At 47.1% G+C, this 12,327-nt stretch overlaps 1 protein-coding gene across 7 annotated transcripts in view; it reads right to left on the minus strand.

Annotated features, from left to right (window-relative positions):
• Fyn (FYN proto-oncogene, Src family tyrosine kinase) overlaps nucleotides 1-12,327 on the minus strand; it is a 197,006-nt gene that overhangs the window by 21,005 nt on the left and 163,674 nt on the right. For all 7 annotated transcript variants that reach the window (XM_059272534.1, XM_059272531.1, XM_059272529.1 and 4 more), the window contains 3 exons: nucleotides 10,647-10,826; nucleotides 8,897-8,973; nucleotides 8,647-8,800 (listed from right to left, as the gene is read on the minus strand). In XM_059272534.1, coding sequence (XP_059128517.1) covers nucleotides 8,647-8,800; nucleotides 8,897-8,973; nucleotides 10,647-10,826 — 411 coding nt within the window. The remainder of the gene's footprint in view (nucleotides 1-8,646; nucleotides 8,801-8,896; nucleotides 8,974-10,646; nucleotides 10,827-12,327) is intronic.

Here is a 12,327-nt window from a genome sequence, read left to right on the forward strand (position 1 = left end):
TCTCCATTTCCCAGCATCTGACCTGCTCCCCTGACTACTAATCTGGGTTGAAGCTTCAGCAGATAAACAAAGCAGACCCTCCCAGGAACAGCAGTGCAGGAAGCCTGGAGACTCAGGAGGCAGAATACCAATGAAGGCCACTTCGGCCTGCTGACAGGGGTGCACCCAACTCTGGCTCGGGAAGCTTCATGGAGGCAGCTTGGCTCAGTTCTGCTCATCGGATCAGCACACAGCCTCTGGCAGCTCTGGGGATGATAAACTGCCCACGTGGGCCTGGGGGTGGTGTGGTGTGGTCTGGCCATTTCACTGCAGCTTTTCACGGCTCTGCTGGAGGGCAAGCGAGTTTCCTGCCTATACTGAAACAATGGCCTGCATCGGGAAGAGGTTTGCTTTTTGTTAAAAGATGGTCCACTTCTCTAGCAAGGAAAGAATTAGATTCAATTCAACAATTACCAGGGCTCCATCCCTCCCCACCCTCTTTCTCTGCTGACATTTGCTGTTCAGGTCACAGCACACAGTGTGGGAATGGGGATGCTGTTGTTGACAGAGAACAAGAAATTCATCCGCTGAAGGAACGGAGCACAGGGAGGACATCTCATGGTGAGATCAGCCTTGATCTGCCACTGGATTACAGGGGCCTCTCAAGCAGCTGATTAATAATTCTGCAGGAGCCCTTGAGCTGGAACGCGGGAGCTCTGAGTCTAATAATCCCCAGTCATTGTAACAAAGGAAGGACAGGAATTGAATTCACAGTTCTGCATTGTGAAACTGGAAATCTGAAAGAAACAGGGACCCAGTCCTCCTGGCTGTGTTTGTCAACCTAGCTGCCTGCCTGTTTGTGCTAAATGGCTACTGTGCTTTTTGAATCCAAAATCTGATTATATTTAATTAGCACGGGCATCTGGGATTTCTAATACACAAAGAGTTATTAAAGTAACAAATCTTTCTAAAATATGTTCTCCAAGAAAGAATGTGTTAATTTATGCAGTAACAATTCTTAACGTGAAATAATGAACATGAAAACTGTAACAATTATGAATTCTTTGTAGTCTAATTTATATGTGAATTTTACTCCAGACAATAATCTATTCAATTTAAATTCTCAATACTGGGAGTATGTGAACAGACACATTTTTCTTCTCCTACTTAATTCACAAACCAATAGTCTTACCCGAAGTTCTAAATGGCCCTGTTTTGTTCATATAGTCCACAGACTCAAAGATTACACTGTCTTGACATTGGCTTCCTAGGTGATCATCTGGTTACTGTTTTAGAACAAATCAATGAACTAACCACACCCATGGAGAACTCCCATGCTCCTGTTCTCCACCATGATTCCAATGTGGGAGGGGCCTGGCAGGAGGCAGGAGGCAGCATGGGTTGTACGTGCCACCTGTGCGTGGGTGTGTGGTTGTGCTGAGTGTGGCCACTCGCACCTACACGGTCAACTGTACAACTACTGTCGCTAATGTGCAGTAACCACAACATGTCCTTCGTGGTGAGGGCTTCAGGTCCACTCCCAGACTGGGCTGACAACTCTACCCGTTTCCAGAAGAGGTTGGGCTCAAGGTAACTCGGGCCGATCAGCAGTGATGCAAAGCCAGGATTCATACTACGATAACGTGACTTCATAGGTCGTGCTTTTAGCTGACTCCGGCGTGCCATCTTTTGGAGCACAGCCAGGAATACAAAGAAAGAAGAAAAGGTCTGGGGAAAGAGAAGCACTATGGGGAAGAACGAGAAGTAGTGATACCAGACAGCTTCTGGCTTTCCTACACCCACAGCCACCGGATGGGGGCTCACAGGAGGCAGGGGCCCCGAGAGCCTAAGATCTGGACGAAGGTAGAGTTAGCATCTGAACACAGGCCCATCCAGCTCGGCAGCTCCCGAGAGTCCCCAAGACAAGCTCACAGTGTGCAGCCAACATGCCAGAACAAACCACGCTTTCTGGGGTTCTCACAGCAATTACAGTACTTGATTTCCTGGTAGCCCTGTGCACACTGCTTAGAGAGCAGGCAAGTATGTCTGAAGAGGGGGAGGAGAGGGCAGACCACAGCTATTTCCATTGCTACACACCAACAGTGACACTTAATATGTGCTCTGTGCTCATGGGGGCTATAGTCCTGTTTTCAGGCCAGTGTCCTCATAGAGGAGCAGCAAGATCTGTTTTAGTGATGTCCAGAAGAACTGCTAGCCAGGGTCCATGAATGTAAGCACCCATGTGTACATGTGTTGATGTGTAAAGCTGCTGAGCACGTCCACCTGACGTCAAACACACGTTTTTATAATAAAATAAAAATAAAAAACATATATGCCTGCAGCTTGGGGCCATGCATAGTTTGTTTCCCTCCCTCCCTTCCTCCCTCCTTTTCTTTCTTGGAGACAGTCTCTCTACATGGCCCTGGCTGTCCTGGAATTCACTATGTAGACCAGGCTGGCCTCAAACTCAAGAGTTCTGTCTGCCTCTGTCTTCCTAGTGCTGGAATTAAAGGTGTGCACCACCGCGACCAACCATGGATAATCCTAACAGGAGGAAAGAATAAAGGTCTGTACAGGACACTGGGATGGCAGAGCCTAGCTGACTTGCAGCTGAGTTCAGGACAGAGGGTCCTATGGGACACAGGGATAGAACAGAATGCTGGTTGTCCAGATAAAATAGACTGGCCTAGGCTGAAAATGATGATGTGTACACACACACACACACTCACTCACTCCAATATATCCATCATCTATCTATCTACCTACCTATCATCTATCTGTCTGTCTATCTCCCTCCCCCCCCCCGTGTGTGTGTGTGTGTGTGTGTGTGTGTGTGTGTGTGTGTGTGTGTGTGTGTGTATGTGTGTGGTCTTACAAGTCCCTTTCTTCTACTGATTAATAACCGTTTTTCTCTTTGAACTATTGTTTAATAAACACCTTTTCTATAGAAAACATGTCTTAAAAAGTTAAGGTTATAAAAATATTCTTCGTTGTATTTTACCGCCCTCGAAGCATTGTTACATACTGCTACTTAATTCTCACACTACTCCTGTGGGGTAGTTACTATCACTATCTACTTTATAGAGGATAAAAAGGAGGCCCAAAAGGTAGCTGGTTTGCTTGAGGGTACCCTGTAGTTGATATATTGTGCACCCCAATAAACTTATCTGGGGGTCAGAGAACAGAACAGCCACTATATTAAACATAGAGGTTAGGTAGTGGTAGCACATGCCTTTAATCCTAGCATTCCAGAGGCAGAGATCCATCTGGATCTCTGTGAGTTCAAGGCCACACTGGGAACTGAGCCATGCAGTGGTGGCACAAGCCTTTAATTCCAAGACTTGAGATCTCATGTCTTGCTTGAGAAAGACACATGCCTTTAATCCCAGGAAGTGATGGCAGGAAGCAGAAAGGTATATAAGGCATGAGGACCAGGAACTAGGGGCTTTCAGGCTTTTAGGTTTTTGAGCAGCAGATCAGCTGAGATCTATTCGGGTGAGCACTCAGAGGCTTTCAGTCTGAGGAAACAAGATCAGCTGAGGAATTGGCGAGGAGAGGTTGGCTGTGGCTTGTTCTGTTTCTCTGATCTTTCAGTGTTCACCCCAATATCTGGCTCCATCTTTTTTATTTAATAAGACTGTTTAGAAATTCATGTTACGGTACCCTGCTTGTCAGTGACAGAGGTGGTTTAACCTAGGCGTCCTGGCTTCTAACCCAGGTAAGTGACGGAACTGCATCTGGCTTTTAAGTCTGCGTTACCACTCCATGAGGCAGTCACTGGCATTGCCAATCTAGGCCTGCCACGACCAGCCCTTCCCACAGTGCAGGAGATTTGTGTGTTTCCCACCCAGAAGCCTCATCTGTAATGGTCCCGGGTGGGATTAGCACCACTGTTCCTCAGCACGGTGGTGGTCAGCTGTGGTATGTGTGCTCAGTGGAGTACTAGTCTGCTGTGAGAAGCTAAGAACTGTCACAGGAAGCAAGAGTGTCACGGCATAAGGATGGGATAGGAGGCAGACACAACAGTGTGTCGTGGCTAGATGATGCTGTTCCTAAAAGTGGTAGGTTACTGAAGAAAGGAATCTGTGGAGTTACACTCACGGACTTCCCTTACAGGCAGAATGAATTTGTAGGAGTAGACAGAGAAAACAGAGCCCTCTCTGGGGGAGGGTGGAATGAAATAGTCTTCACAGGTCTGTCTTCCTCTGTGAGGTGGTTTCAGGACTACCTACACAGAGAAAAATATTCTCAGCTACATACCAGATTCGTTCATTTTACTGGATGAATGTAAACTGAAAAAAAAAATTGTGTCCACAGATCTGAGTGTGCTAGGTTCAAGTCAACATTAGCCAGTCCTCAGCTGCTTGAGAGCTCAGGAAGAAAGACGGAGTCTGTGGAGAATTCTCCTACCCATTCTCATTTTCTGTGAGAAAATGATGGCCCAGGGACTGGGACAGGGGAGACAGAGGTGTGTCTCACTGCCCTGGGCCCAGGTGGGGGCTGTGGTAACTTCTGGAAGGATTGAGGGAACAGGAATAGGGAGGTGCCTGTCAGCAGAGCCCGGGGAAGGTGGAGGTGACGGGATGAGAGCTGGAACACCTAGCTGTGGCTGTGGCTCAGGTGAGGCCATCCCGCTGGTCTCTCTGGGTTTAGATGCACCAGCATGGATACTTCACATGCAGCCAACCCCAACTCAGGCTCATCCTCCCTCTCAGAAGTAAGATCTAGATGCTCTCTCATTGCCGCTACTGCCTTCTTGACCCTAACCACTGCACACACTGCCTCCGGGAATGGTCTTGGGCTGCTCTCCCTTTCTCCTGCACAGGAACTGGTCTTTCCACGGCTGCCCTACCCATCTGCTTGCTCTCCAGCAGCCTCATCCAGTGTTAGACGACACAAGAACAGCAGTGACCGTGACCAGTTCCCACGAGCTGGGGCTGCGTTCAATAATGCGCGAACACACGGCACAGTAAGATGCATCTTCATTTAAAGACAAGCAATCGCCCATGGAAGAAGACGACAGCTCACCCAGGGCCCCAGTCAGTGGGTGGTACTGCTGGGCTTCACTGCCTGACTCTGATGTTCCCGTGCTCCTCCTCACGCTAACCCTTATGAGCCCTGAGGCTTCCTCCATCTTTCCCCTCTCGCTTCTTTCTTCCTTCAAGTTGGAGTCTTGCTATTTTGCCCAGGCCAGTCTCAAATTCCTGGGCCGAAGAGACCTTCCCTCCTCAGGCCCAGGAGTAGGCGAGGCTACACAGGTACAGACCTTGGCTTTGGCCAGGGTGTCTTCATAACAACTTTTAGCCATGTTCCTTTTATAAACAAGGCATTCAAATACCTGCCATGGATTCTTTTTTTTTTTTTTTTTTTTTTGGTTTTTCGAGACAGGGTTTCTCTGTGTAGCTTTGCGCCTTTCCTGGAACTCACTTGGTAGCCCAGGCTGGCCTCGAACTCACAGAGATCCGCCTGGCTCTGCCTCCCGAGTGCTGGGATTAAAGGCGTGCGCCACCACCGCCCGGCTCCTGCCATGGATTCTTTAAGAGACTCTAGATGGACAGAATTTAGTGCCGAGCCTATGACTAAACAGGAACTGGATCTAACTGTGAGATGTCCAGGTAATTACGAGGAATCCCAAATGTTTCTAGTTGCTTCTAGAATGCTGTCAGTAGAGGATTACCTTCCTAGGCGCTGGTCTTGAACCTCCCGGTGCCAGCAGGTTTCTGCTCACAAGCCAGGGTAGGGAGGGGTGAGTGTGGGGCTTACAGAGCAACACCACAGGAAGCCTTGTAGCAGAGCTCCACGCTGCAGTGGTGCCTGTGCCCTGCGCTGTCACACCTTGCTGCCTGGTGTGTCTGTGTGCAGTGACAGACATTTCAGAGCACCCTGAGATGGGAAACTCACAACTGTTTTGCAAACAATTGTCATTCACAGTCCTAAAATAGCTACATTTGGCACATGTTTCAGAACACTGCCTGCGCTCCCATAATCAAGATGCGGCACGGCTGTGGCCTGCGGGTGACATAAAACCCGACTTGCAAATATTATTAGGCACATGGACCAGCTGTCTAGAGGAGCTGATTAATCCCCGGCAGGAACGCCGGCACGCAGCACACATGCCATCTGCAGAATACATTGGCAAATACATGCCGGACCTTTCTATCTAGTGGAAAGGCCAGGGCGGGGCCGACCCAGTGCAGGAATTGTAGGAACAGCTGGGCTATCCAAGGCTGGAAAATGAAACTCTCTCTAGTCCCCTGACACATGTGAGTTTGAGAGGTTGCCCTGAAGGCTTTTTCCATAAAATAAAGGGGAAATAGGACTTATGACTAATTCTCTCCATTTTTACACTCTGCTCTCTGAGTCACTGTCTCAATGAGGGACAGCGGGCACAGCTCGAGAGCACGCCTGTACTGTTCTGAAATCCTGGTCTTTCACTTGCGAGCTTCGTGACTTCGAGAGCAGTACAAATGACTGCTAACTTTCTGAGTCTATTTCCTGCCTCTTGAAAGTCAGGAAGTTCCAGCTCCACAAATGCCCTGGCCTTTCCTTGTTCTCTGCTTCAAGATAGTATCTCCTTCCATAGTCCAGTCATCTAATTCTTACTTATCCCATCCCAGTGTTTGGTTTGGTAAAGGAAAGAAAGAAGAAATAATGTTCTAAGAGGGAAGGATTGGGAAATGAAGTCAAGGAAATGCTGAACAAAGGATTAAGGCTGGTCCTTGGAAAAAGGAGCTCAGACAGCGATCGGGATGTGACGGGGAGGCAGGGCCGAAAGGCAGTCCTCGTGGGGAAGCAGGAAGGTAGGCTGCATGGCCAGTCTGAGGGGGTCCTGGACAGGTTCCAGAGCAGAAGCTGACATGAGAGGTGCCAGTCACTAAAGGCCACTGTTTTAGGTACCCTAATGAATGATGCACGACTTATATAACCAGGTCCTTCTAACAGACCTCTGTTGGCATCCGCTGCCTCCCGGCCCTGCCCCCTTCTCATATATGGATGGATCAAGGGTGTTAACCACAGACTCTGCAGAGTCCAAAGTCTGATTAAAAGTGAGAAAACAGTCCTGTAGCGCCCCCTCTGCCACTGAGATCTTCTCTCTCACACAGAAGGAAGCTCCTGGGTTCTACTGGAGCTGTTTGCTAAGTCAAATATTCAGATATCAACCTTCACCGGCTCTCCCTCAGGGCCAGGGCTCTGCTCACATTCCCTCAGACCCTCTTGGCACACCGTGTCACCAAAGTCATGTCTGCATGCCTCTCTGCTTAGAGACACAGCCTCCTTTTGTGTTCCCCAATTCTGGGTGTGTATGTGTACATGCTCCTACCCCGCGTGATCCCTCGGGGAGGCTCGCTGTGTGGGCATTGTCCCATCACTCCAGGACAAGCAATGCCACATGTTGGAGTTCAAGTAGCTGAGCTGTTTGCCCAACATGAAATGGAACATTTGGACAGTATCTGTAAGCAGGAGCTAGTTTGACATTTTCCCTTATCACTCATCATACTTCCATTCTGAGTCAAATGAAAGAAGCAAAGAATTGGCATTAAAAGCAAACAGGAGAGAGAACTAGGAAAAGAAGCTTCTAGAAATGAGTGAAATGGCTATTATTCATTCCGAAATTGCAGAAAGCACCATCCTGCAATATATTCCAGTTACTGCTCAGCCTGGCGCAGGTGGCCAGGCTCTGGTTAATATTACCAATGAAACCCACCCTCTGCCGAGTTCCAGGCATTAAAAGGCAGAGAAGCCTCCACAGTTGCTAGTTCTTCACTCTGTTCCACACCCGGACATGTGAACAACCAGGAAGGCAGAAAACACCCTCGGGAATTCCTTCCTCACATCTGGAGCTCTACTAACTCACATACAGTCAACCCCAGTGGGCTGGCTTCTGGTTTGGTTTGTGCTTTACATAAAGACTGTCTGTGAAGTTCTGCAAGGATTGAGTGGAGACGAAAGAAAGAAAGAAAGAAAGAAAGAAAGAAAGAAAGAAAGAAAGAAAGAAAGAAAGAAAGAAAGAAAGAAAGAAGGCTTTCCAAGGAACTGCCACCATCCAGTTCCTCCAGACCATCCCTTTTCCCTTCCCTCTTTGCTCTGAACTCAAGAGGCTTCACCAAGGCTGCAGTCTGAGGCTGGCCTGGTCGGGGCCCTGGAAGGCAGCTGCAGACTGAGGTCACGATCAGCCTCCATGTGCCTCCGTGGGCTCTCTACTAGGAGGCACCTTCACTCTGGCACTAACCACTCCTCTTACCTTCCAAACTTGGCTGCCCTGGTATTAGCTCTGAGGCATTGTACTGTGCTCAGTGTTCTGAATCCCTGCTTGTTCCTTTGTAAAAGACTGTTATTAAAGTCTTTCCTTAAGAGTGTCACCTGCTTTCTGCTGGGACATGACTGATTGGGAATGAGCTATAACTTGGTTTCCCAGAGCATTCTTTTTCCAAAAGCAGAGCACTGTGGACCTTGATACTTCCAGAAAGGCAGGTGGACCATGGGAGTAGACACCCACTCACCAAACCAGTACTGTACCCGTCTACTGGGCCCACTAATCCCCCACCTGAGAACTGTCATACTCTTGCCAGCTCAGAGAAAAAAAGAAAGAACAGCTGGAAGAAATCGAGTAAGGAGGAAGGCTGTGCAAAGCAAGGACAGTCCGGAGCCTGTCACGGGGTCTCCCACCTTGTCTCGCTGTGTACTCATTGTCTTCAATCAGCCGCGCCAACCCGAAGTCAGCAATCTTGCAGATGAGTCCATTCCCCACTAGAATGTTCGCCGATCGCAGATCTCTGTGGATGTAGTTCATCCGCTCGATGTAAGCCATTCCCGCAGCCACCTGTGGAAACCGAGGGGCGAGCACAGCTGTTACACCACAACCCTCATGTGCCCATGTCGATACAGCCGCGCCTGATCAAGGTACCCCACAGCCTACCTGTGCTGCCATGTCGACAAGATTTGGCAATTTCAGAGCTCTCCCTTCACCATCTTTTAAGAAATCAAGCAAACTTCCTAAGAATGAGACATAAAACAGTATTAGTCACTCGGAAAGGCAAAGACTCCTGCTGCACTGTATTTGATTTCCTTACTGTAAGTAAAGGGTAGCTGAATGGGACAATACCACCGAAAAAGAAAGGTTTGTATAAAAAGCAGAGAAACAAATTCCAGGTTTTAAGAAGCAAGTTTTAGCATTTGGAAATAAACAGCAATTATTCTGTTTCTTAGGACAAAGAGTTTGGTAAAACTAGAAGAAATGAACTTCATCTCCTCTTCTGTCACGAGGAGGGAAGGGTATGTCAGGAACGGAACCATGGTCCCATGCCCGTCACCCCTGCGGAGGGGACTGAGCACTGAGGATGTAGTGCCGGAACCAGGAGCGACAGTTCTGCCAGGCAATGTGCCGGAAGTGCACACCCTCAGGCTCCAGCCCAGGCTTGATCGACTGCATCAGAGACTCTGGAGTCAGACCCAGACACCCGTGTTTCCAGAGGTCCTCAAGGTGACCCCAGGACTGGGGACTTTTAGAATCACTGACTCATTTTCAGGTCTGAAGCTGTGAATGTAGCGTCTGAGGAATGTGGGGCAGAGAACTTCTTAATTAGATCACAGGCAGCCAGGCCTCTGCCTCAGACATCTGAGACAAACAGGCAGAGCCGCAGAGCCACGCTTGGAAGCTGCGTGAGGAGGCCCAGAACTGACACCAAGGCGGAGATAATCAGTTGCAGGAGCTGGGGGCACATGATGGCCGTCAGTGGGGTGTTTTTTTTGTTTTTTGTTTTTTTTAAAATGCTTTAATCACAAAGCTATTTACAAAATAACCCTGGATCCAAAGGGCAAATAACCTGCCAGGAAAAAATTCCAATTATATTTTAAAAGAGAGTACAGAGAAAAGAAAAATTACACTAGTGTCTTCTAAAGTACAATGCATGGCCTTTTAAGGCTGCTTCTTGTTTGCCTCATTTATTTTTCCAAAACAAAGTGCTCTCTGGCTTCATCCCCAACAATGCTGGTTTGATTATAATGATGTACACATGCACACGTGTGTGCCAATACATGAATGCTCAAGGAGGGAGGGAGGGAGGGAATAACTGCATGTCATTTCTTCACCTGACATTTGAAGAGAAAACTGGGAAGAAAGATGTTGATCTGAAGCCTGAATAACTCACCAATTGTTTGCTATTGATTATTTAGCCCTAAAAAGGGAAATGTAAGAGAAACCACTGATTCAAAATGGCAGCAGGTTTTATAGGCCTCTACATTAGCTCTGATATAAAATGGGAGTTTTTTTTTTTTTTTGGTTTTCGAGACAGGGTTTCTCTGTGTAGTTTTGGTGCCTGTCCTGGATCTCACTCTGTAGACCAGGCTGGCCTCGGACTCACAGAGATCCACCTGCCTCTGCCTCCCGAGTGCTGGGATTAAAGGCGTGCGCCACCACCGCCCGGCTTAAAATGGATGTTTTAATTATACAAGGAACACTCTTGATGTGTAACAGGCCAAACTGTACTTCTCAAGAATCTGGGGGGCAAGCTCAGTGTCCCCCCCTTTTCTAAGTGTTATCCTGAGTAAGCACAGCTGGGACATTCCTGAGGGGAATCCCTGGCCCATGGAGATACTGGGGGGCTAAATAACAGTCCCTGCAAGCTGCAGCCAGCGTGAGGAGGGGCGGGGCTGGGAGAGCGTCCCACCTTTACTCATGTACTCCGTGACGATGTAAATGGGCTCCTCGGACACAACGGCGTACAGCTGCACCAGTTTATCATGCTTTAGCTTCTTCATGATCTGTGCCTCCTCCAGGAAGGACTCCGGAGACATGGTGCCCGGCTTAAGAGTCTTTATGGCTACTTTTGTGTTTCCATTCCAGGTACCTACAAACATCCCACAAGACTAAGTCAACCCAAAGATACTCTTTTCATGGGAAAAATAATTTTGACTAGCAACTATGTGCATAAAATCAGACTTTAAGTTTTAAAAAGCCTTAAATGGTTCTTATGAGCAAAGGCAATTAATTGCAAAGGACTCAGTCATGTATTTCAACAGAAAAAATGAGTTTACTCATAGCTGTTTAATAATTCACTAATTATTGAATCAATTTCTATTTGTTATACATCAGTCTTTATTATGACTCATCTATTTAACTGTGAATTTACACCAAAAAGCTCTGGGCTCTTGAAGTGATGAGAGTCTAGGATTTTAGAATTGGCCTGGGTATCCAATAGTTGTCCCTCAGATAACAGGAAAAGCCTGGAAGAAATTAGATGAAATTCCATCTTAGAGGGTGTGCCCCCATAAAAATATGGCCACACACCGAGGATGCTTGGAAATTGGTTCTAGGCTTCCAACCATCTGCACGGGATGAGTTACCTGACTGAGTCCCTCAGCAGCCATGCTAAACGTGCCCAGAAGCACAGGCAAGGAGCACACCGTCTCCTTGCCCACACTTCCCCAAGCAAGGTAAATCCCTCAGGCTTCTGGAGAGTCAGCCACCAGAACAATGGCTTCCAGCAGGTGGACTGCCAACCCAAACAGCAGTGAGGAAAGAGGAGAAGTATTTAAACGCCGTGTGTAAATACTCCTTTAAAAATTGAGCTGGCCCAAAGGTCAGGCCAGTTTAGTATCAGTTAGTTCATCTGCAAAATACAGGAATGGACTAGCTTTTCATTCTCTTTTGGTTCTCAAATAGAAAGACAAAATTCTGGCTTATTCCATTTTTAACTGATGACTTTGAAGGATAATTTTATAAAGGGAAAATAAAAATCTGCTAAGTTCAGACTATATTGCTTACAATTTGAAAGAGAACACAGGTTCAATCCAAGACTGACTCACATGTAACCTGACTTCAGATCTAAGGAGCCTGTATATTGAAGCATTTATTATTCTATTAAAACATACAATCACAACTGTATCCTATGGGGAAAAACCTGTGAAACAGCCAGTGGCTTAAAGAGTTCAATGATCTCAGGAAATATCTGCCACTCAGTGTAAATGGGAACTGAGAACTTTTAAGTGGCCTCTGTGATTTAACTGTTAACATTTTCCAATTTAAGCCCAGTGCACTCTTCCTCTCTTAGCTCGGGTAACTGTCTAGGCTTCTATCCCAACTCTTCCATTCCATGGGAAACAACACCTTAGTGCTCTGTAATGATGATTTAAAGCTGATAGTTCCAAAAGTTGGAAGATAAAATTTCTTATAGCGTCTGTCCAATTTTTCCTGATTCTGTGATCTGATGAAATTCCCTAGGACTTACAACTTCAATTATAAGTTGGATAGATAATGAAGAACAAGTTATATAAGCAGATTTTATAATAGTTGAGATAACATCTAGACAGGGATGGGCACATTAATGTGGATTCACTATTGTAATATGC

This window comes from Peromyscus eremicus, chromosome 8b (genome assembly GCF_949786415.1).
Source record: "Peromyscus eremicus chromosome 8b, PerEre_H2_v1, whole genome shotgun sequence".
Classification (NCBI taxonomy): Eukaryota; Metazoa; Chordata; class Mammalia; order Rodentia; family Cricetidae; genus Peromyscus; species Peromyscus eremicus.